Source organism: Eretmochelys imbricata, chromosome 1 (genome assembly GCF_965152235.1).
Source record: "Eretmochelys imbricata isolate rEreImb1 chromosome 1, rEreImb1.hap1, whole genome shotgun sequence".
NCBI lineage: Eukaryota > Metazoa > Chordata > Testudines > Cheloniidae > Eretmochelys > Eretmochelys imbricata.
Window position 1 is genome coordinate 240,326,808 of NC_135572.1, and position 26,330 is coordinate 240,353,137.

The 26,330-nt window shown below is 42.2% G+C and overlaps 1 protein-coding gene across 1 annotated transcript; it reads left to right on the forward strand.

Moving 5' to 3' along the window:
• Positions 1–10,598: 10,598 nt before the first annotated feature.
• CMAS (cytidine monophosphate N-acetylneuraminic acid synthetase) lies at positions 10,599–25,525 on the forward strand. The gene is made up of 8 exons (XM_077826380.1): positions 10,599–10,802; positions 12,946–13,088; positions 13,397–13,549; positions 16,514–16,647; positions 18,602–18,696; positions 19,547–19,718; positions 21,522–21,669; positions 22,202–25,525. The coding sequence occupies exons 1-8, from the start codon at positions 10,609–10,611 to the stop codon at positions 22,408–22,410; spliced, it is 1,248 nt and encodes a 415-aa protein (XP_077682506.1). The 5' UTR covers positions 10,599–10,608; the 3' UTR covers positions 22,411–25,525.
• The last annotated feature ends 805 nt before the right edge of the window (positions 25,526–26,330 follow it).

Sequence of the window (26,330 nt, forward strand, 5' to 3'; positions counted from 1 at the left end):
TTACAAGAGGCAGTTGCATTTCAGTGATGGACACAGTGTTCTCTACATAGAATCACAGAATCGGAGGACTGGAAGGGACCTTGATAGGTCATCAACTTCAGTCCCCTGCACTAAGGCAGAATGAAGTATTATCTAGACCATCCCTGACAGGTGTTTGTCTAACCTATTCTTAAAAGCCTTCCAATGATGGAGATTCCACAACCTCCCTAGGTAATTTGTTCCAGTGCTTACCTACCCTTACAGTTTTTCCTTCTTGTTCTGTCCTTAGTAGTTAAGGAGAATAATTTATCACCCTCCTCTTTACAACAACCTTTCACATACTTGAAGACGGTTATCATGCTCCCCACCCCAGTCTTCTTTACCAGACTAAACAAACCCATTTTTTTTCAATCTTTCCTCATAGGTCACAGGTTTTCTAGACCTTTTAATCATTTTTGTTGTTCTCCTCTGGAATTTCTCGAATTTAGCCACTTCTTTTCCAAAGTGTGCTGCCCAGAACTGGTCACAGTACTCCAGCTGAGGCCTTATCAGTGTTGAGTAGAATGGAAAATTACTTCTCGTGTCTTGCTTACAACACTCCTACTAATACATCCTAGAACAATGTTCATTATTTTGCATCAGTATTACATTGTTGGCTCATGTTTAGTTTGTGATCCACTAAACACTCAGATCCTTTTCTGCAATTCTCCTTTCTAGGAAGTCATTTCCCATTTTGTATTTGTGCAACTGATTATTTCTTCCAAAGTGTAGTACTTTGCATTTGGCCTTATTGAATTTCACCCTATTTATTTCAGACCATTTCTCCAGTTTATCAAGACCATCTTGAATTCTAATCCTGTCCATCCAAGTGCTTGCAACCCCTCCCAGCTTGGTATCGTCCACAAACTTTATAAGGGTACTCTTTAAGCCATTATCAAAATAATTTATGAAGATATTGAATAGAAGTGATGGTATTAAAAGCCTTACTAAAGTCAAGATATATCATATATACTGCTTCCTCCCATCCACAAGATTTATTACCCTGTCAAAGAAGGATGTTAGGTTGGTTTGACATGATTTGTTCCTGACAAATCCATGTTGACTATTATTTATCACCTCATTATCTAGGGGCTTACAATTGATTGTTAGATTATTTGCTCCATTATCTTTCCCAGTACTGAAGTTAAGCTAACTGGTCTGTAATTCCTTGGGTTGTTCTTATTTCCCTTTCTATTTGTAGGTTCTGTATTTGCCCTTTTCCAGTCCGGTGGGATCTCTTCCATCCTCCACAAGTTCTAAAGATAATTGCTAATGGCTCAGAGAACTCTTCAGCCAGTGCTTTCCTGTGGACAAACATTTGTCACACAATGATCACTCCATATCTGACCTTTCAGTCCTCTTCCTCAAAGGAACCCTGCACAACATCTTCAAAAGGTGAACATAGGAGCTTAAATTCATAATCTTGCTAGACAATAAAAATCATGGACTCAGGACAGATACAGTTTTATGTTTCTTTACAACAATCTGTAATCCACTAACCCTATTTTGTTGTATGACTGCAGAGGTGTAAATGGCCCACTTCATTCTGAATGGTACCTAGCAACATGGGTTAACTGTTATGCTTAACAATCTATTATTATTTAGCTGTGACATTCTGAGTACCTTTCCCAGACCTGAAGAAGAGCTCTGTGTAAGCTTCAAAGCTTGTCTCTGGCACCAACAGAAGTTGGGCCAATAAAAGATATTACCTCACCCACCTTGTCTCTCTCCTATCCTCGGACCAATACAGCTACTACAACACTGCAAACAACAGTGTGAATCATACTGAAAAGCAGTTCCTTTCCCCTGTGACTAATCCCAAAGCTCTCTCTAACTCCATCAGTTCTAGTGTGAGAACCACTTTTGCTAAATTTCCCTTGTAATGAAATGGGAAGATTGTGTGTGCAGATGTGAGTTCTGTATCCGTTTTACTGACACTCAGCAGCTGTCTCAACGCAAATGACCCCTCAGCAAAATGATAGAAAACATCTTTGGGGCTGAGAAAGTTAAACACTGGAGCAGAAGAGAACAGGGAACGTTCTGATGTTATTGGCTATTGCCTAAGCAATGTGGGGGTGGAGTACGGGGGGTAGGGAGAAGAGGAGGAAGTAGATTTTCCCAACAGTGTGCTTTACAAACGTAGTATCAGGAGAATATAATTCCCTTCTGATCTCTTGCGTAGTCTGCAGGGATTCACGTGCTCATAGCGAAGCGATGAAGAGGGCTATTTATATGACCCAGCAAAACTATACTCTGTCTGTGCATGTGCTTTTTATCTAGGGCTTGCTCTGTGGGTCATCATCAGCCGGGGATTAGATGGGAAATAGGAACCAGTCCAAGCAACAGCACTTTATTGTATTCTTTTCCCATCCCTCTTGAGGCCTAAACAAAGGGGGTTACGTGGAAAAGGAGTAGAACAATGGGTGCGCACAACTGAAATCATTGCACTTACAGGGACACTGCTAGCCAGACTATGCCCTGAAATTACCTTCCTTAAAGGATGAGAAATCCCATGCATCCTAACCAGAAAAGAGAAAATACAGCTATGGAAGCATAAAAAATTAATGGGATCTGCAGTTACTGCTCCATAGGTGGTGACTGCAGATGGCTGCTTGGCAACCTACATACAGTAAAAATGAGTTGGTGATTTCAGTTTAGTTCCTAGCAGACAGATTTCCACATCATAGTTGAGACAAAGGGTTTGTCTACACTGCGGTCAGGGCTGTGACGGCGGCACATGTAGACCAGCCTGAGCTAGCTATGATCTAGCTCAGAGGTGGGCAAACTATGGCCCGCAGGCCACATCTGGCCCGCGGGCCCCCTTGCCCAGCCCCTGAGCTCCTGGCCCTGGAGGCTCACCCCCAGCTCCTCCCCCACTGTTCCCCCTCCCCCGCAGCCTCAGCGTGCCGTGCTGCTGGTGTAGTGTATTAAACTGCTCCACGTAGGAATGTGCTACTTGTAGCAGGAACGGGGAGCAATTTACTACACTAGACCGGCACAATGCTCTGGGAGGCCGGGCAAGGCTCTGGGCAGCACGGCTGTAGCGCTGCTAGCCACCGGTGCTCTGTTCTGTGCGGTAAGGGGGCAGGGAGCAAGGCGGGTTGGATAAAGGGCAGGGGAGTTCAGGGTGGTGGTCGGGGGCAGGGGTGTGGATGCGGTCGGGGCGGTCAGAGGACAGGGAATGGGGGCAGAGATTGCGGGGGAGGGGCAGTCAGGAAGGAGGGGGGGTTGCATGGGGTGGTGGGGATAGGGAGTGGGGGGGTGGATGAGACAGGGGTCCTGGGGGGGCCGTCAGGGAGCGAGAATCAATTTCCGAAACCTGATGTGGCCCTCAGGCCAAAAAGTTTGCCTGCCCCTGAGCTAAACCCTGAGCATGTGGGCAAGACACACCAGCCAGACACCCAGGAAAGAATTCTCTGTAGTAACTCAGATCCTACCCCATCTAACATCCCATCACAGGCCATTAGGCATATCTACCGCTAATAGTCAAAGATCAATTAATTGCCAAAATTAGGCTCTCCCATCATACCATCCCCTCCATAAACTTATCAAGCTTAGTCTTGAAGACAGATATGTCTTTTGCCTCCACTGCTCCCCTTGGAAGGCTGTTCCAGAACTTCACTTAGAAACCTTCATCTAATTTCAAGTCTAAACTTCCTGATGGCCAGTTTATATCCATTTGTTCTTGTGTCCACATTGGTAACGAGCTTAAATAATTCCTCTCCCTCCCTAGTATTTATCCCTCTGATATATTTCATAAAACAGATTTTCCATTCCTCGGATTATCCTAGTAGCCCTTCTCTGTACCTGTGCCAGTTTGAATTCATCCTTCTAAACATGGGAGACCAGAACTGCACACACAGTATTCCAGGTGAGATCTCACCAGTGCCTTGTATAACAGTACTAACACCTCCTTATCTCTACTGGAAGTACCTCGTCTGATGCATCCCAAGACCGCATTAGCTTTTTTCACGGCCATATCACATTGGCGGCTCATAGTCATCCTGTGGTCAACCAATACTCCGAGGTCCTTCTCCTCCTCTGTTACTTCAAACTGATGCGTTCCCAGCTCATAACAAAAATTCTTGTTATTAATCCCTAAATGCATGACCTTGCACTTTTCACTATTAAATTTCATCCTATTACTATTACTCCAGTTTACAAGGTCATCCAGATCTTCCTGTATCCCACATCCAGCCCACGACCTCCTGCTGAGGAGTGGGGTCTGGGGCTTGCATCGCTCCTGTGTTCCAGCTGCGGAGCAGGGTTGGGGGCCTCTCCACACGTTCATGCCGCAGCTCTGCGCAGCTCCTGGAAGCAGCAGCATGTCCCCCATCCTGCTCCTATGCTTAGGGCAGTCAGGGGGCTCTGCACGCTGCCCCTGCCCCAGCACTGCACCCTGCAGCTCCCATTGGCCAGGAACTGCAGTCAGTGGGAGCTGCAGGGGTGGCACCTGTAGACGGGGGCAGCATGCAGAGCCGCCTGGCTGCGCCTCTGCGTAGGAGCTGGAGAGGAGATATGCCGCTGCTTCTAGGAGCTGCTTGAGGTAAGCGATGCCCAGAGCCTGCGCCCCGAGCCCCTCCCATTCCCCAACCCCCTGCTCCGGCCATTCTGAACCCCTTGATCCTAACCTAGAGCACCCTCCTGCACCCCAAACCCCTCATCCCGAGCCCCATCCCAGAGCCTGCATCCCCAACAGAAGCCCTCCCCCTTCCCCACCATGCCCCAATCCCTGCCCCAGCCTTGATCCCCCTCCTGCAACCTGAACTCCTCATTTCTGGCCCCACCCTGAGCCCGCACCATCAGCCAGAGCCCTCACCCGCTCCTGTACCCCAACCCCAATTTCATGAGCATTCATGGCCTGCCATACAATTTCCCTACCCAGATGTGGCCCTTGAGACAAAAAGTTTGTCCACCTCTGATATAGAATCTGGCCCTTAGGTTTTATGGAAATTGTGACAGAAAAACTCACTGAGCTTCATCCCCGATGTATTGTAACCAGTGGTGAGCTGGAGCTGGTTCACACTGGTTCGCGTGAACCGGGCCGGGGCTGGGCGGAGGGGTTGGATAAGGAGCAGAGAGTGGCTGGAGGGGGCGGAGGTTCTGGGGGGGCGGTCAAGGGACAGGTAACGGGGAGGGACAGTTGGGTAGGCAGTCGCCTCCCCAGAAAGTCTCAGCCAGGCTGGGGCTCGGCTGGAACAGCCCCCTAGGCCAAGGGGGCCCCGACTCGTGGTGCTAGGGAGGGTGCATGGTGTAGAGCTCAGTGTTATAGAAGGGGGCTGTTGGAGACAGGGCTGGCTCTAGGCACCAGCAAAACAAGAAGGTGATTCGGGCGGCACATTTCTAGGGGCGGCATTCCGGCGCCGGCCATGCCGCCCCTAGAAATGTGCCCCCGCTGCCCCAGCTCGCCTCCGCTCTGCCTCTGCCTGCTCCCCTAAGTGCACTGCCGCTGCTCCGCTTCGCCCCCTTCCCTCCCAGGCTTGCCGTGGGCAAAACAGCTGTTTCACGTAGCAAGTCTGGGAGGGAGGAGAAGCCGAGCGGCAGCACGCTTGGGGGAGGCAGCGGTGGTGGAGCAGAGGTGAGCTGGGGCGGGGAGCGGTTCCTCTACCCCCCACTAGATAAGTTCATGGAGGATAGGTCCATCAATGGCTATTATCCAGGATGGGCAGGGATGGTGTCCCTAGCCTCTGTTTGCCAGAAGCTGGGAATGAGCAACAGGGAATCACTTGATGATTGTCTGTTCTGTTTATTCCCTCTGGGGTACCTGGCATTGGCCACTGTCGGAAGACAAGATACTGAGCTAGATGGATCTTTGGTCTGACCCAACATGGCTGCTCTTATGTTCTTATTCACCTTGAAAGAGGACATGGGGTGTTGCTTGTTATCAAACTCTTTTTTTAGCGGGGGTTAAGTGTGATGGGCAGCCTTTTTTTTTTGGCCAGGCTTGCTAGCAGAGATGGCTATGGGGATGCACTGAATCAACAATTTCCCCACCACCAACACCACCATTTCTCCTCCCTACTATTCTGTTAGGATCCCTTTCTGCCAACATCTCATACTTTTGGGTTTCAGCTGGCCTGGTGGGCAGGAGGATGTATTAACTTTCTGATTCTCTTGTCCCTTCCATTCCCTATACTGCTCAACTTCCTGCCACTGGGGCCCTGTGCATGCATATAATCCTGAGAAACACAACCTAACTCTCATCGTTAGGCCCCAGTCATGAAAATATGTATGCGCCTGCTTAAATTCAGTCTGAGCAGACCCACTGAAGTCATGGGATTACTCACAGTGTATAAAGTTAAGCATGTGAGTTAGTATTTGCAGGATTGAGGCTTTAGTTTGTAAAGTGGATTGGGGTCCTTCCAGGTGAAAACTGCTATTTAAATGTAAGGTAGTTGTTATGATCATTATATAACACCTATCTGTGAAATAGTATAATAGCCTCAATAATGGTATTGAAGGCTAAAGGTCAGCTGCTTTAAAGACATTTCTTTTAAACACACACATTTCAGTGCTCTCTGGTTCCTACTGTATCCATCAGATGGCCAAAAGAACATAAACACAGACTGTCTCCAACTAATTGAATTACTGACACTGCATTTCAACACACTGCCGCTAAGCAACTAGCGCCGTTGCATATTGGTTAGACATAGTCAGTAATACACTGAGAAAGTGTATGTGTGAGCTTTGAATACTATAAATTTGGAGCCCTGGAGCTGTTGCAGCTGGGAGTAGAAATGGGTCATAGGAATTTCTTTGACACATTTTGTTTATTTACAAAGAATGTACAAAGTCCTGTGACTCTGATTGCAGAAGGAATCAAATAGCAGGAAACAGCTTCTTTTTCTCAAACCACCAAGAACATTCTTTTCAGCCAGTACCCCTGGAACAAAAAACTCTCCCAGGTTTCTTCCAGGGTCAGTACCGTGTTTTTATTTGCTCATTCTGGCTCTCTATGTCTCTTCTGCTTTTTGTCTGTTCTGTCTTTCTCCCCCTCCCTTCCCCACATACACCTGTACCCAAAACAATATTCAGCAATGGCTCCAGCATGATTTCTCATATTCCTTTTGTCTTAGCTGGGGGCTTCCCCTACATTTGTGTTCACTGAAGGGTGAGTTTACACTTATCAATTAGATTTAACAAGGTTTCACCCATCTCATCACAATATGCACTACATTCTCTTGTACTTTACATGATTAAGTCTAAAAGAACATAAAGCTGTGAGCCTGAAAAATGCGCATGTGTATGTGCTTCACAACTGCTGTGTGCCCTTGAGAGAGAGAAACTAACCTAGAAGCTTCACATCTTTTGGGTGGAGTTCTGCGAAAGGAATGTGTTTAAGTAATTGGGGCATCTCAGGGATTTGCACTTGTCCTGGGGTCAAGACCAGATGTACTGAGACCCATTTCTGAGAAGGGGTAAGAGACTGTCAGTTCCCAGGAAATGTGCCAGAGAGGCCATAGGAGGAACCAGTTCTGTAGCCTGCTGAGGCTCCAGGAGCTTGAAACACCCATGGATCCAGAGCCTCAGAAGTATGGATTCCCTTCACAGCAGGCCCAGTGAGCAGGGACTGCTTGCTAGGCTCTGTGACAGCTTGAGCTTGGCACTGTATAACAGCTAACAAAGATGGTTCCTGAGGTGTTAATCCCTAAACCAAAGAGTTTACAATCTAAGTAGAAGTACAGTTCCAGACAGAACTTGTTCTACATTTGAGGATCATCTATGGAATATTTCTCTAGGTCCCTGGCTCAAATCCAGCCCAGGTTGGGAGTGTGTGAGACCAAAAGTCATAACCATGGATGAATTGGTGGTCTCAGTCAAGTCCCTTGGGGACAGCTGTCCATTAAAAAAGCAGCATCTTTATGGTCTGATTCACTGGAAGTGTTTCACATTTAGTTGAGAAATGCACCCATTTTCACCCATGTATATTCAAGAGTAAGTTAATTGAAATTGATGGTGTTACTGCAAATTTACATCAGCGTAGTGGATGTCAGCCAATGGGAGCTGCAGGGATGGTGCTGGGGGCTGCAGAGACATGCTAGCAGCTGGCCGCTTCCGGGAATGGCGTGGGGCTATGGCAGGCAGCCTGAGCGCCCCTTTTAGCAGAGCGGAGATCGCTGCCTGTGATTTATGTTTGCGGGGGCCCCCTTGAGCCGGGGTCCTGGGCTGCAGCCCCTTAAACCCCTGCCTTAATCCAGCCCCGTGTACACTGAAGCACTACAGCGGTACAGCTGCAGCTGTGCCACTGTAGCAGTTTGAGTGTAGACATAGCCTAAGGCACATCAGCAAGCTAATCTGAGGGAAGCTTGCAGTGGTACTGCTCGTGCTGCTCCAGCACTGCAGTTAGAGGACTTAAGTCTCCAGGACTGACCCAGCCCATCTCAGTAGCACTGAACTCACTGAAAATGATAAAATAAAAAAAAAAGTACACAGCTAATAGGGAGTACAAATAAATCAGTTGTGCTCATGAAATGGAACATTGGTGGTCCCATGATCATAGGCTGGTATCTTACTTTGTTTCTGCTAGGTGCATTCGGTAAGAAATAAGTTCCCTAGGTCCTCTTCCGTTTCCTAACTCACCAGCGCAAACTGAGGCAGAATTTGTCTTAAATGGCACTTCTCGAAAAGGATTTAGCAGTGTATAGCCTCTGGGTGGAATTTTGCCCCGTTTAAGTCAATGAAAGTTTTGTCATACCAAACTAAGTCCCAAACCCCTAACTCAGGGGTTCTCAAACTTTTCCAGATTGGCCCGGAGCTTAATAAAGAGATCATATTATGGAGACTCCCATTCCTGACAACATAACATGACTGTGGAAAATAAAGCCATTGCTTGCATGGGAAAAATAATACTAGAAAATTGGGTGTTTTTTTCTCGGTATCTTTTAAAGCACTTTAGCAAATGGAAAAAGGAGGAAAGCTAACCTTATGACCAGCCAGCTCTCCACAGACCACAACCAAATGACCCATGGACTAATAGTTCTCATAGACCACAGCCTGGGAACCTCTGCTCTAACTTAAATGAAATGGAAGGCTCAAGGGTCTTTCCTTTCACTGAAGGATATATTCATCATAAAATGATTCCTGTGTGATTAGGCTGCACTCTACTGGAATTCATAACAAATGCAGGAAATAATGAACATGCACTAACAAATACAAAAGGCAACTGCAAGAAAAATACAGAACAGTGTTTCTAAGGGATACAAAGTGCTTTTATCCAAGATATGCAATCATATATTTGTATCACACTGTATCATGCATTACATGAATATAACTTTAAAATATATGCTTTTAAGCGGTTCTTTCTTGGATGCAGGTTTGTAGGATGTTATCCCTTAAAATTCAGGAAAAGTTGTCATGGCATGCGAGAGAGACAAAGGATTTACTTATACCCATTCTGTGGTGCTCCCCGCCTAATACTAAGCCAACAGGCATTTGATTGCTGCAGTTTAATGTTCCCCCAACAATGTTCTTCTACAACAAGAGTGACAACTTGCTGCGGATCAATGTACAACAAGTCAGGCTGCCCCCCCACCCGCCTGCCTGCCTCTTTCCAGTTCTAAAACCTCCTACTTACATTCTGGCTGCATTTTTCCCCACACCTCATCAGTGTCCCCATCAACTCACAAGACCTCCTTGTCAGCCTCCTCCTGGCGCTGGCCAAGAAGGCCATCCACCTGACCAAGAAGCTTGATGGGGATGGGAAAACTCTGCCTCATAGAGCATCAGGGTTGAAAGGGACCTCAGGAGATCATCTAGTCCAACCCCCTGCTCAAAGCAGGACCGATCCCCAATTTTTGCCCCAGATCTGCAGATGGCCCCTTCAAGGATTGAACTCACAATCCTGGGTTTAGCAGGCCACTGCTCAAACCACTGAGCTATCCCTCCCTCCGTCTGTGGGGCTTATTTCTGCTCCCTTATTGTATGACATCTCTGGGCAAAGTGCCTATGGGCATCATCCACTGACTCCTTTGAGGAGCGGCCCTATGACCTTCACACACAGCCCCTTTTTCTCACTTGTTGTCCCCTGTAATCATTTCCCAGCAGGGCTCAATGCTTCCTCCCACACAATTGCAGAGGGGGGACTCTGGTTTTGAGCAGGCCCAGCTTCACATTTCCCAGGATCCATAGTAGGATTAACACTAAGCCAGGCTGGCTCTGAAACTCAGTCCAAAAAGCCATCACTAATGGTAGGCTGACCAGACAGCAAGTGTCAAAAATCAGGACAGGAGGTGTGTGTGGGGGGGTAATAGGTGCCTATGTGAGAAAGAGACCCAAAAATCGGGACTGTCCCTGTAAAATCGGGACATCTGGTCAACCTGTGGGTTTGTTCTTCCTTGAACTCTTCTGAGATGTATTCCCTTCCTCCACCCTGTACTGGACAGGGCACCCCTTGCCCTCCAACCCTACCCTGTGCTGAGCACCAACCCCGCCCCCTCATCCTCTGCAAGGCTTAATTGCCCCCCCCCAGAAGGCTACAGCGCCAGAACTACATTTCCCGGCATGCTCCTGGCTGTGGGGGCCGCCCCGGGGGGCGGGGGCTGACGCGTGGCAGCCGGGGGGGGAGGCGGGGCCGAGGCTCCCCAGAGGAAGATGGATTCGGCCGCTGCTTCAGCCAGCCCCGGACCGGCGGCCCAGGCCGCGCAGCGCCCCCCGCACATGGCTGCATTGGTGCTGGCGCGCGGCGGCAGCAAGGGGATCCCGCTGAAGAACATCAAGCCCCTGGCCGGGGTCCCGCTCATCGGCTGGGTGCTGCGGGCGGCTATCGACGCCGGGGTCTTCCAGAGGTGCGCATGCGCGGGGAGCCCCGCCTCCCTCCCCCCCCCTTTGCAGCCCCATCCCCTCAGGGGGGTTTTAATTAGCGACGTGTCTTGGTTTTAGGTTAACTAAATCATATACTTCTTGAGTGTTTCCACGGTATGCATCTGATGAAGAGAGCTGTAGCTCACGAAAGCTCATGCTCAAATAAATTGGTTAGTCTCTAAGGTGCCACAAGTACTCCATTTCTTTTTTCTTGAGTGTTGTGATTCACATAGTAATATTACTTGTTAAATTTACTGTATATTCATATACTTTGAATGTTATTAATATATTAATGTTAACGGTTACAATTACTCTACATTAATTAATAGACTTCGATTTTCAAATTTAAATTAAGCCACCGCCTCCTGTCCCTTCTGCAGCATCTGAGTGCCGGGGAGCTGAGTTAGCTCCCATGACCAGGAAGTACCCTGAGCCTTGGCTCTTATCCTGCATTTTATGCTGCCTAATGTGGAGATTATAGATACGCCATGATTATAGTGGCCTGCTAATTTTTTTCTTGCTGGCTGCATTCATGAACAGGACAGACACACCCATTTAATCTTTTAACTACAGGAGGTACAGAACTGTTAGACAGAAATGGAATACGTTTTCCAGGTCCCTTTAAATAACTTGAAGGGGAAATGTAAATATGTACAGGAGGAATAGCTCTTTGCTTAATGTAAAGGGCTGTGGGTTTTTTTAAACTGTTTAGTTTGAGATAATTTTATTCCAGAACATGTGGAGATACCTGGAAACTAATATTCACTGCTGTGTAGTGGCTCACACGAGTGTTGTAATTTGTGACCTGGAGCTGCTGTCATCATTATTTTATGTATATATATACACACTGATGATTGAATGGAAAAACTTTTATAAAAGATGAGCACCATTTATTGTGTGTAGTACAGTGAGAAAGATATTAGTATCCCTAAGACAAAACAAGGTTATTTTTTTTTTCTCTCAAGTTTTATTGGATTTGTTACATTTTGGGGTTCTTTAAATTTTAATTCTGATGGCAGTGGTTTCACACTCCGTATGCCTGCATTTTGCAACAGTACACAATTAACCCAACCCTCCTTTTGCAAATATTTATCATTCCTGATAATCTTGCTATATTGGGGCTTATTGTGCCAGAATCTCTGTGGCTGTCATTTGATTAGCAGTCACTCGGGTTGGATTGAACCTATTGCATTTGTTTTACTGTAGTTCCAGAATAAGCTAATTTATAACTGAATCCATGTAAACAGATATGAATGATCATTGCATTAACATCATCATAGCTTCTGAACTATGCAACTATTTCAAATTCAACATTGATTCATCTGAATAGACTGTTACAATGTGCCAAACAAATTAGAACACTCTGAAATAATGCATTTCCTACAGGTATGGAAGCGCAGACATCATAAAGTGTTAGATTACGATACCACTCAGCTTTTGTGGAAAATGGATTTTAATCTAATCTAACTTGGTTGGTTGGTTTCTAGTTTCTTATCCTGCTGGTGACTGCTGTAGTTTTACTAACACAAAATACCTAAACTAGTTTTTTTTCCAGATGCAGGCACTATTAAGATGTGATGATTCTTATAGGTTAGTGAGCATTTGGACACCAGTTACTAGCCTTCACAGCAAGAATAAAAATTGGCCATCACTTTTCATCTCCAAAGAATTGGAGGCAAACTATTTCTTGGTATTCTGTGACAGGTGGTCACAGTTTGATGGCTTCACTTTGATGTCCTTGTGCTTCAAAACCAAGCCTAATACTTCTGTAACTGTATGTGAACCAGTGAGAGTGGCTAGGCTTGTAATTAGTTTGGCTGTCTAATTCAATCAGTGCTTAACTAGAAAAGAGTTTTATCTTGCTAAGTGCTTTCTTATGAGGCATCTACTAAAAAGCAGCATTGACTTTAACTCCCATGATTGTAGTTGCTCCACTGACAATTTAGAAATGGGATGCAGACATCCAATTTAAACATTTGTCTCATTTGGTGATCAGATTTCTACTGTCATGAGTAAGACTAGTAATCAGCCCATTAATGTTATACAGTGCATTTAGAGATTAGTGTTAATTCTTCTCTTGTGTTCTCTCTCTAATCATTCACTCTGTGTGTCTTTGTCTGCCAACAGTGTGTGGGTTTCCACAGATCACGATGAAATTGAGAAAGTGGCAAAGCAGTTTGGTGCGCAAGTCCATCGCAGAAGCTCTGAAGTATCTCAAGACTCTTCTACTTCTTTGGATGCCATCAAAGAGTTTCTTCTTCATCATAAGGGTATATTTGTTGCTATTGATTTAGGTCCCAATGTGTCAGGGTGCTGAATGCCCTTAACTCCCACTGAAATCAGTGAGGAAAGGGGTCTTTAAGAAAAAAATATTAATTAGTAATGCTATAGCAACAATTTTTTTAATGGCTAAAGTGAATCACTTAACCATATAACTTATGTATCTCTCATGGATTTCTTTGGAATTGTATGCGTATGTAAATAATGTTAATAGTCAAGTGGAAATATTTTATTATTTATACGTATTGAATATTTCATACAAAGTTTCTCATTATGTATTTTATTTTTCATTCTTTAGAGGTTGATATTATAGGAAATATTCAGGCAACATCTCCCTGTTTACATCCTGATGATCTTATTAAAGTGGCAAAAATGATCCGAGAGGACGGCTTTGAGTGTGTATTCTCTGTTGTAAGACGGCATCTGTTTAGATGGAGTGAGATAAAAGGAGGTAATATCCTGAAGTTCCTGATTATTACCATGGTTCATAAAGCTTACAGTCTAGCAAGCTTTATGTTCATTATACTTGGAAGTGACATCAAAAGCATACATTTCATAATCAGAGGAACACAAATAGCTTTGTCTTTTTTTAAATAGTGATGTTTTAATGTAGCTGTTAGTCACATTTATATTTTGTTAATGTTCACTCGTTTGTTAGAGATGACCTGAAGCTCAAAGTACAAGTGTCACTAACATATTTAAACATAAAATTACTCTGTCAAAACTCCCTTGGTTTATGTCCCCCCACAGATAATATGTTATGTTATATGTCTATCAGACAGCAAAGGCTTACATCTTCACTAGGAGAAAAAGTAGGTTCTTATCTCATGTTTGCTAACGCATGATAATTAACATGAGGTAAAATCGTAGTGAAGACAAAGTAGTGGTAGTTTTAGTTGATAAAACAAGGGAACCCTAGGCTACCCCATAGTCTTTATCTTAACCTGCTAACTTGTGTTATTTATTTAAATATTTTTCAGTTTTCTACATTTTCAAATAGATTGATTTCAAGTACAACACAGAATACAAAGTGAACAGTGCTCACTTTATATTTTTTATTACAAATATTTGCACTGTAAAAAACAAGAGTATTTTTTAATTCACCTAATCCAAGTACTGCAGTGTAATCTCTTTATCATGAAACTTGAACTTACAAATGTAGAATTATGTACAAAAGAAACCTGCATTCAAAAATAAAACAATGTAAAACTTTAAAGCCTACAAGTCCAATCAGTCCTACTTCTTGGTCAGCCAATTGCTCAGACAAACAAGTTTGTTTACAGTTGCAGAAGATAATGCTGCCTGCTTGTTTACAGTGTCACCTCAAAGTGAGAACAGGTGTTTGCATGGCACTGTTGTAGCTGGCAAGATATTTACGTGCCAGATGTGCTAAAGATTTATATGTCCCTTGATACTTTAACCACTATTCCAGAGGACATGTTCATGGTGATGATGGGTTCTGCTTGAAAATGATCAAAAGCAGTGCGTACTGACATATATTCATTTTCATCATCTTAGTCAGATGCCACCAGCAATAAGTTGATTTTCTTTTTTGGTGGTTTGGGTTCTGTAGTTGCCGCATCAGTGTGTTGCTCTTTTAAGAGTTCTGAAAGCATGCTCCACACCCCGTCCCTCTCAGATTTTGGGAGGCACTTCAGATTCTTAAATCTTGGGCCAAGTGCTGTAGCTATCTTTAGAAATTTCACATTGGTATTTTTTTGCATTTTGTCAAATTTGCAGTGAAGTGTTCTTAAAACGAACAACGTGCTGGGTCATCATCCGAGTCTGCTGTACCATGAAATATATGGCAGAATGTGAGTAAAACAGAGCAGGAGACATACTCTTCTCCCACAAGGAGTTCAGTCACAAATTTAATTAACGCATTATTTTTTAACGAGCATCATCAGCATGGAAGCATGTCCTCTGGAACGATGGCCAAAGCATGAAGAGGCATATAAATCTTTAGCACATCTCGCACGTAAATATCTTGTGACGCCAGCTACAACAGTGCCATGCGAACGCCTGTTCTCACTTTCAGGTGCATTGTAATTAAGAAGCGAGCAGCATTATCTCCCATAAATGTAAACACACTTGTTTCTCCTGGCGATTGGCTGAACAAGAAGTAGGATTGAGTGGACTTGTAGACTGTAAAGTTTTACATTGTTTTGTTCTTGAGTGCAGTATATAACCAAAAAAAACTACATTTGTAAGTTGCACTTTCATGTTAGAGATTGCACTACAGTACTTGTATGAGGTGAATTGAAAAATACTATTTCTTTTGTTTACAAATCTTTTCACTGTAAGAATGATAATCGAAAATAATATAAAATGAGCACTGTACAGTTTGTATTATATGTTGTAATTGAAATAGGTATATTTGAAAATGTAGAAAAACATCCAAAAAGATTTAATACATTTCAATTGGTATTCTATTAACAGCATGATTAATCACAATTAATTTTTTTTAATCGCGATTCATTTTTTTGAGTTAATCGCATGAGTTAACTGCGATTAATTGACAGCCCTACTTAGAATAAAACAAATGATTAGTGAAAAGTATTTATCAGAACAGGAACTCTTGAGTAACATTTTGCAAATTGCTTTTAAAATGTACAATAAAAGCTACAGCTAAATTTTCAAGAGCCATAATACTATCATTTAGTGTACAAGTATCATCATACAGTCAGCTTTGTGTGCTTAATACATGTTCTCAGGCTTTCAGATCTAAGGTGTCATCTCTGTTTCGAGATGCCAGTCCTATACTATGTTGAGCATTCTCAACTCTCATTGCCTTCAGTGAGGGACAAGATTACTTAACATCCCTCCAAGATAGTGTCCTGAGTGCTCCTAAAACTATCTGTCCCCCCCTCCTCCCCCCACGTGGTGCAAGGAATTATTACAGAAGGAATAACATGGCGTGAGGATGTGTGGAAGACATATAAGAAAAAAATACTGTTTTAAGATACATAGATGAATGACTTTTTTCTAATTTCCCTAAAAAGGCAAAAAATACTCGGATTTTTCCATACAAGGTACTAGAAATGGTAATAGGAGAAGAGCAATTTTTCTTTCACAGAGGCAGGGACACTCTAACAGGGTGAGGTGAGGGAAGGGGAAGGGCCATGGGGCAGGTCTGAAGACTTCTAAGATAGATGTATTCTCTGCAAATTTGAATGGGGATCTTTCAGTTTTCTGTACAAGAAATATAGGGCATTCCTACACCTTGGGATCCAAAGTTACCGAGAGGGACAACAGTTCAATGATTCTTACATACCTACCCTTACTGAAACAGGGATCACTAAGTAGCTAGTGACTATTTTGTACCCTTAATTTCCCAGCAGCAAGTTATTTAAACAAGAAAGTGACTCTAAACATAAGCTTTTATTTTTTCATTTTGTCGTGATTTTGTTTACAGTTAACAAAGTGACAACGCCCCAAAACCTGAATCCAGCAAAGCGGCCCCGGCGTCAGGATTGGGATGGAGAACTGTGTGAAAATGGGTCATTTTACTTTGCTAAAAAGCACTTGATTGAAGGAGGCTGCTTACAAGTTAGTGCTTCTATTTTGCAGGGCTTTTTAGAGTAATACTTCTTTTACTCTTTCATTATGGAACTCAAAGCCCTTTGACGCTGGCAGTTGTGAGGCATGTAATTGGCTATAGTAAGTTAAGGGGGGGAAGAAGCAGATGCCAGGCAGAAAGGGTTGAAACCAGGTGTGTTGTAACTTATTATATGTAACCCTTAACTACTGTTTAACCCTCTGGCACTAGTAGGTACAGTTCTTATGATATAGCCTTCTTAAAGAATTTGCACAAGAAGAATGTGTATCCTTAGGCCTATAAAAGTGCAGTATTAGAATTCCTATTGGAACTCCAGGATTCGGTTCTATGACTCTTAATTCAACTGAGTATTCCTTATGCATTGACTTCAGTGGAATTGCTTACTTACGTAAGAATTTTAGGCTCAAGCCCCCAATGTGGCATGTAGATAAAGAGGGCTGTGGCTATATTACCAACTTCCTTGTGACTTTTAGCAAGTACTTAATCTCTCTACCTCAGTTTCCCCATTGGTAAAATGAAGATAATGCTTATCTCACAAGGCTTAATTGACTAACTTTGCAGAGTGCTTTGAATCCTTTAGTTTTAGAAATGCAAAATATTTCCAAAAACTTACAGGACTCAGTCCTGAGTTGTGTTCCACTTCATTTGGAACGGAAAGCAGATGAGTCTCCCGTGCTGGGGGGATCCTTTGAAGTGGGTTAGTTACCAGATGGTGCAGAACTGGTGTATCTGACTCCTACACACCACTCTTCTGTAGCCTGCAACATAAGGGATGTATCTGGGAAGGGGTGTGCTGTAGTCCCACGCTCCTGGAGCTCACAGCCAACTAACACACATTAGTAAAAGCTCCAAGGCTAGTGTAGACCTGGCTCTTGGATGAAGTAGCTGTAATTGGCTCCCCTTGCACAGAAGGTTGTCCCAGCTGAGACTGTTAGCCATGCTGTGTAAGTTTTGTCTTGCAGCCAACTTCATTCAGTGTTGCACTATTATCATGTTAGCTGCAGAGGAAGCAATTAAACATAATAGCTCTTTGGCTTCTTACTAAAGAGATAGTTGAGCCTACTTATTGTCAGCATCCACTTTCTACAATAATATTTTGGCATTATCTGAGATTTTCCACTAAGAGCTGGTCTTTCTGAAGCTGAAAATGAAATCCTTTTTTTTTTATCTTGATTCTTCGATGCTAAGGTGCAGTGTCCAGTCTGCCCATCAGAGTTGTACACAGCAACTATTATTCAGGACATGGTTCCTATGTACTAAACTGGAAATGTACTCTGCAGTAAAGTGAAAAGCCTTTTAGAGCCTTGTGCTGAATAGTGCAACAGAAAAATCAGTGACTTTTTTTCACTTAATATTAATAACTTGCTACTTCTAGAGGGTGCCTTCCATCAGAGGAAGTCAAAATGATTTACAAACATTAAGTATTTCTCATAACAACTCTCTGAGAGGTCAGTAGTCTGAACTCCATTTTACAGATGGGGAAACTGAGGCACAAAAGACTAAGTGACTTGCCCACCATGTTGTAAGAGATCCAGAAATCCTGAGATAAGAGAGCCTGTCTTGCCAGTAAATAGTTGTACTGAGTCAGAGCTAACTGTGCCGCGGTCTCTTTTCCCACTATATGACGTAGTGAAGTCAGTATGGTTTAGTGATGAAAGTCTTTGTGTCTGTTTCCTTGGCTGTAAAATAAGAGTGATAAAATGCTTTACAAAAATGAGTTTGTAAAAGTCTAGGATGAAAAGCACTGTGCAAGTGGAAAGTAGTATTAACAAATGTTTGTTTTTTCCAGCTAAGTAAGTTGATCGCTACTGTATACGGAGTTACAAATATTTAGTCCTCTTCATTTAGTCCTGAAGGGTACACACTTCTGTCTTTAAGTTGCTCTTGTGTTAGCTACTGATATGAAGTATGGGGAATAATACAACTGAAATCAAATTTGTTTAGGGTGGAAAAGTGATCTACTATGAAATGCGTGCTGAACGCAGCGTGGATATAGACATAGACATCGATTGGCCTATTGCAGAGCAAAGAGTGCTGAGGTAAAAAGGAAGGTTTTGAAAGTTCACTGTTATTTATTATAATTGTGATGCATTTTGTCCGTTGATCTTGAATATCAGCCTTTAAGGGTTAGTATGACCAAAATTTGATCGATCTGTTTTTTTTCAGTGTTGATGTTTATTTAAAGAAACAGCTTAGGTCAAAGACATTTGAGTAACTATTTTTCTCCCTATCCCTGCACCACCTTCTAAGGCTGTTGAGATCAGCTGAATTGGCCTTGTTCTCGGTTCTGCGCTTTCAGCCTGGGGGTAGGTGATTCAAAAACCCCATCTTAACATAGCACTTCTTTAGTATGTCCCACTCAGACTCTGTCCAGGGCTTTGTGTAAGATCTGCATGCAGACACCATGCCTACTTCTGTGTTTCTAAAACAGGGCCTACATTAGGATTAGGCACCGCAGACACTACTGTAATGTAAAGGTTAAGTAATACTTTGGTCATTGTATCTGTGACCCCTTTTTCGACATTTTTTTTTCTTAAAATAAGTGCTATAGAACATAACTCGCTGTTCTAAAGAAAATAAAACGGTTGCTATTTAAAAAAAAAAATTAAAATGGACAACATGGGCAACTTGTCTTTCGCCACAGAGCTTTGTTTGTTAGTAAGTTTTTGTTTTTTCAGGTATTGAGAAATACAGATTCATTTATTCTGCATTTATCTTTGGGGGTATATTGTGAAAACTAAGACGTCAGGGAGTCTTTCTTCTTGTGAAAATAACCAAGAATCACAAACTAAGATCCTTTGCTTTGCATTAATGGGTTACTTTTTATTTTAATTATTTTAAATGTAATTCCAAAGAGTTCCATCCTGAAATGATAGCTTCTTTGTCTAGATATGGATATTTTGGTAAAGAGCCGCTAAAGGAAGTGAAGCTACTGGTTTGCAACATTGATGGGTGTCTCACCAATGGTCACATTTATTTGTCAGAAGATCAAAAAGAAATCATCTCTTATGATGTTAGAGATGCTGTTGGGATTTCCTTATTAAAGAAAAGAGGAGTTCAGGTAAGCATCCTTTTTGTTCCTTGTTTAACTTCCACACCGTGAACTTTTAAAAATTAAAATGGAGGTGGGGCAGGGCACTTCTGAGAACAATTTTGATTAAGCCATCTGAGCACCACAATATACTCGGATGGTGGTAACCATAGGATCTCTAGTTCTTGTGTGGTTATGACAAGTTTCTAGATCTCACTCATACTTGTGTTGGCATTTGCGCTAGTTTTCCCAAGACGCGGGGAAGGAATTTGTATAATATTGTGTTGGCACCACTCATGTTGCATGCGCTGCTGATCTGGAGCGCATGCTGAGCAGTAGTCCTTTATCTCAGTAGTTGTGTGGCTCCTACTCACCATAGTATCGAAGTTCCTCATGAACCTTAATGAATTTGTCATCACAAAAGCCCTCTGAGCTACAGAAGCACTATTATCCCCTTGTGATAGATGGGGAGTTGAGACACAAGATTAACTGACTTGCCCAAGGTTACACAAGAAGTGTATAGAGAGAGGAAATTAAGCACAGATCATTGGAGTTCTGGTCTAGTGCTTTTAACCACAAGATCATCCATCCTTCATCTCAGAAGTCCTAAGAGTTCAAGACAAGCGAAAAAACTAAAACCACATTGTTTTAAGTTGCTTTCCTTAATCATTAAATTCTGCCTTAGTGAAGATCTTACACGTGTGTAAGATCTTTAGTTGGTGCAGGATCAGTCCTATAAGTCAAACTTACATTTACTGTACTGCCTGATTGATTCAGCCAGGGAGAACTTCCCAGTGCAGGAACTAAGTAAGATATCTGCATGCTGTTTTATGAGGCCCCTGTTGCAGCTCTTGGGGGACACAACAAAGGTAGGGGTGGGGTGGGATGGGGCGGGGCAGAGACCTAGTAGTTGCTGCTATGGTGATTCTGTGAATCACTGTTGCCTATAGACTGCTTGTCTTGGGCTGCCAAAGTATGTTTGAGTCCATTTCTGTACCCTAGTATTGGGAATTGTGAGGGGGTCCAAAGATGTCACAAAACCCCTGGGTCTGTGAGTTTTGTTCTGCACCTCAGTGTATACCACGGACATATGGTATCTTGCTCTGCGCACAACTCCCATTGATTCTAAATTTAAAATGATGAGTGCAGAGTATTCACTGATCACTTGCAGCACAGACTGGAGAGGAGAATTTTGCCTATACATTTTTTTTTTAAACAAAAACACACGTAAGTAGTTTTAACTTTTGTTTTACCCTACAAAATGCTTTGTTCCTAGCTTTCAAATACAAAGTGTACTTCCAACATTTACTTTCAGTGTTTATGTAGCTCTTTCTTTTAGAATTTTGCTGAAACTCCAGAGCCCTGAGTGCAAATCACAAGAATATTACTAGACGGAGAAATCATGGAAAATATTTCAAATACATGTGTACAAATATTGTGGAAAGATATTTGTATTGCCCTGTGTGGTTTAGATTAGCTGTTGAGACCTTCGGGCATTTGATAGCCAGCACACCACGATTGTGACAACCAATATTTCATTTAACAATGGTGGCATGTGTTGTGTTTAAAGAGAGAAATGAGAATTTGTGTTTTGAGAATTAGAAGGAAACCTATGTATGGATAAATCACTCTTCCTTAATGACTAGAAATGCAAGGTCAATAATGTGTTCTTGCATCCTAATCAGCTCTGTTCTGAGTCCAAAAGAGATACTTCAGCTATGGAATGCTAGTGCCTTTATCAGAGATTTTCTAAAAGCAATTTCCAGTATGATCATTCAAAAGTCACTTTGTGTCTATATATGGAGTTTATTCTAATTTGACTTGATTTTATAGGTATGGCTAATCTCTGAAAGATGTTCCAAGACTATTTCTGCTATGAAATTGGATTGTGAGGTGATAGTGAGTGTGACACACAAACTACGAGTTGTGGAAGACTGGATTAATAAAATGAGTTTATCCTGGAAAGAAGTGGCTTACTTAGGTTAGTTTCTTTTTTTTATAATGAAACTTCATGCAACATACACAGGTCCAGTTAAATAATACATAGTATGGCTTATCTTCAAAGCACTTTGCCCTTAGTTTAATAGGAAAGATTAATAACCAAATTGCTGAAAGCTCTGATTCTACTGTGCAAAGGGTTTTTCAATTAACAGTTAAGAGCCCAATCCTCCAAACACTTGTGTGAAGCTAAACGAGTGCTTGAATAGTTCCATATACTTTAAAGGCACTACTCTTGTGTATAAAGTTATGCATGATCTTAAGTATCTGCAAGATCTGGCCATTAATATTTTTCTCGTCTTGTAGCCACTACCTGTAAATTTTACATCTCTCATTTAGGTTTTGTAAGGGTTGATTGATTCCAGTTTGTGAAGTGCTTTTGATATCCTCGGGTGAAAAATGCTGTAAAAATAAAAATTATTTTTTAAATTTATTAACCAAGTTGCAATTCATCACATTCAAGAGAAAATGCTTAGTTATCTCACTTCAACATATCTAAATTCCCCCTTTGATAGGAAACGAAGAATCCGATGTGGACTGCTTAAAGAAAGCTGGCATGAGTGGTGTTCCTGCAGATGCTTGTGCCACTGCTCAGAAGGCTGCTGGCTATATTTGTAAAAGTAATGGTGGCCGTGGTGCCATTCGGGAGTTTGCAGAACACATATTCCTGCTAATGGAAAAAGTGAATTCACAGGAAAGAAAGCTAAATGATCTGAAGAACTAATGAGGAAAAACCCAATTCCACCCCCTGCCCCCACAGGATAAAGTCTGCCTTTACTTTGCACAATGGCTTGCATTTGTTTGACGTTTCCACAGAGTTAAAAGGGTATTGTCAACAAGTTCAGGTCCCTATATTGGTTTAATTTTAATATAATTATTAATATAAATGCTTTCAGACTTATAAGCATAATGAAAAGGTTTTTGTGTGTGTTTGTGAAACAAAATTGCAGCGTTGTGTTACGGCATGAGAACCACAAAGTAAAACCGGTTATTCTATATTGACTGTCCATGCTGAGTGAAGTGCAAAACATCAGTGGCATAAATGGTGAAAGAGATGTAATTTTAACTCTAGATCCTCTTTCTTACTAACAAAATTTTAGTTCATAAAGAGAAGGAAATTTGGAGTTGGAAATCTCTTCTTCATGACTTTGCCACCTGGGTATAAAATGCTGCTATTCTGAAAGAGCCTGTTCCAATGTTGTTTAAGCATTAGAGTGAGCTTTTAGTGACTGCACAAGGTGTAAGGCAATAGAAAAGCAGTCCTGTGGGGTTTGTTTTGTTTTTAACCTGCTACTAGAGTGAGCTTATTTTGTCTTACAACCATATCTCTTCCAGCATATGCACAAACTTGTGCTTATTAGAACTGATTCACAAAATCATAACTGCTGCTTTCTCATACTATAAGTAGTGCCTAAAATACTGTAAAATGAGTTAATACAATAAAAGCTTTTTTATCTAGCACCCCACCAACCAGCAAGCTCTATAAACCGGCATTTCTGATCTGCACTGAAAGTCTGGTGGATAGTGTGGTTGGTGTGGGGATGGCAGGGGGATGGGATGTGGGAGGGGCTGCGGGGCATGCTCTGGGAGAGAGTTTGGGTCCGGGAGGGGGATTGGGGTCCGGGAAGGGCTCATGGTGCTGGATGGAGGGAGGGGATGCTCACCTCTGGCAGCTCCCCCTAAGCAGCTCCCCATCTCTGCTGTTGCTGGCGGAGGCGTGGCCAGGCTGCTCTGCAGGCACACTACCTCCGTCCCTGTCCCTGACCATTGACTCCGCAGCTCTCAGCCCATTGGCTGGGAACCACAGCCAGAGGGAGCTGTGGCTGGGGTGGGGGGGCAGCGCCTGCAGACAGAGGCAGCGTGCCTGCTTGCAGAGCCATCTGGCTGCACCTCCACCAGGAGCATCAGGGAGGTGAGCCCCCGCGTCCAGCACCTCGAGTCCCTCCCATGCCCCAGCCCTAAGCCCTCCTCCCCCCCGGACCCAAACTCCCCTTCTGAGTCCGTGCCCTGCAGCCCCTCTTACGCCCCTGCCCCACAGCCATCCCCCAGCACTCCAAACCCCTACCTCTGAGTTAACTAGCATTTTTAATTTACCAGCACCCTCCATTTCCCTACCATGCCAGTTAAAGCTTTTATTGTAATGGTATAAAAATATTGCGTGATTAATACAGACTTTTTGTTACTTTTGGCTGAATCCACTAAAATCTCATGCATGGCTTATGATGTCAGATGGGTGAGCACAAAATTTATTTTTTGCTAATCCACCAGACCATGAAATAATGCTTTCTGTGGAGTCTACTCATTTTACAGTATTTGGGCCTAATCCAATTTGGTATTGTACACCTCCTGCAAGGTATTGGTCACTCTTGACTCCTATTGAACGTTATTGGGGATCGATGCTTTGCACCTCTTGCAAATCTGGCACTATGGCCTTAGTCCAGCAAAGCGCTTAGGTACATGCTTAATTTTAAGTATGTGAGTAGTCCTATTGATTTCAGGATTGTGCCTTATATTGTAAAGCTGATGTCACTGGGTCTACTTACATGCTTAAAATTAATCATGTTTTCCAGTGCTTTCTGAACAGGAGGCTAAATTTGCTGGTAACTGGAACTTTTGAGACAGTTCTGTTGCGGAAACTGTTTTTCTCCAAAGGCTGCACTTTCTCATTGTGAATATTCGTGTGGGATCACTGAAAGGAGATGTGTCACCACTTAAAATTTTCAGTATATGAATGTAATTGCTGGAAAAACTATAGTTTGTATCTATATCTCTTGGTATAAATCGTGGCTTTTTTTATATCATGTTAATTTATTGATGATTTATAAATTGGTCTCCTTCACCCCCTCCCCCCCCTTTAAAAATGCCTGGTAATGTATTCATACCTCCATGGATTTGTAAATATAAGGAGTTCTTCAAGAACAGTGCTTAAAAATGCAAATCTGTTTCTAATCTTCTATTTATCAGGGGGTCAAATTCAACCATAGGTTATGCTAAAAAAAAAAAAAAAAATCCCACTAATTTTTAATAGGAGCTGCATGTATATAACTGAAGGCCATATAATAATTATTTACAGTTCGGATAACTTTCAAACGACATGTTAAATTATAGCGGTATCAGTTTTGGAAATTCAGTATGGATGTATTGCCTATCACCTCCTTTTACTGTTCAGTTAATATGGTATATCTAATATTTTTGTTGCTCTTTTATTTTTTATTTACTTTGTTATAACTGGTATAATGCTTAAAACTGACTATTTTTTTTCCAATTTATTTGTTGTAGGGTTCCTTTTGAATTGTTTCCTTATTGCAATAATCACTACAAAATTATAATTGAAGTATTTCTTTGTGGAAAACGTAGAGTTTTGCATAAGATGAGTTACAGGAACTCTGTCAACAGGTATAGGAAAAGCTGGACATATTTTGGACTAAGCAGCAGTCCCTTTGACAGTGTCCCTTTTAACTCATGTAGGCTCAATAGTGGTAAAACTGGCGAAGTTGTACCATTTACGGCCATGACTCAGGAAGGTACTTAAGATGGTGCCTCACTTAAATTAGTCACATGTTTAATTTGCTTGCTTAGTGAAGGTCTATATAGTCATGTTTGAATAAATGTTTATTATGGATGGGTAATTTAAAGCAGGGTGAAGGTCATTGTACTAAATTTGTTTCCTTTCTCCTCTACATTAGAGGCAGCAGACTTAATGTATGAAATTTTTGAATACTTGGAGTTATAAAAACAAAATAGTACTATGTATACACAAGAAATCTGGTATCTCTTTTTGTCTAGTGGGCAGAAGGAATTGGTAGCTGTTAAATAAAATGTTCACATTTCTGCCAAAATACTTCATCATTTTATTTTTGTTGAAAATGTCTTAACATGAGCATCTTGTATACAACATACATAGGAAGTTTACAGCAGCAAGGGTTATCAGAGAAGGTACTTCTAGGGGTAATTTTAAAAAGCCTTATGACTACTTGGGTGTCTGATTTAGGCTCTTACTCAGAAAATACTTAAGCACATGCTTAAAGTTGATGGGACTGCTCCTAGTGCATCAAGTTAAGCATGTGTGTAAGTTGGTGCAGGATCTGAACTTTAGGTGACCTGGGTTCAAATGCTTGCTCTGCCACAGGCGTCTTGTGACTTTGGGCAAGTCACTAAGCCTCTGTGTGCTTCCATTCCTCATCTACAGTTTCCTATATAAGTGTGTGTTGTGAGGATAAATACATTAAGGATTGTGAGACACTTAGGTACCACAGTAACGGCAGCCATGGAAGTATGTTAGATTAATAATGTTGAGATATTTTGTATAGCCATTGAACTTCAAATTAGATGAGGAAAATCCCTGAGCAGTTGTTTCTTGTCATGTAAATTGTCCAAGGTTTTTATTGCAAAGTTTCTTTGGGTAGTAGGGTGTGAAGATGTTTAAAGAATCTTTGACAATGTGGACTTCTCAAGTTTCACCAAACAAATAAAAGATAAGAAGCCTCATGTAATCTATTCATGTATAGATAAAATATGCATGAATATACATTAATTGGTCAACTGGCAGTTAAATAGGCAGGTTTCTTTAACCTTTTAGTATAAAATTATGTATGGGGTTCTATATAGATGAAGAATGAAGTTTCCATGCAAATACTGTACTCT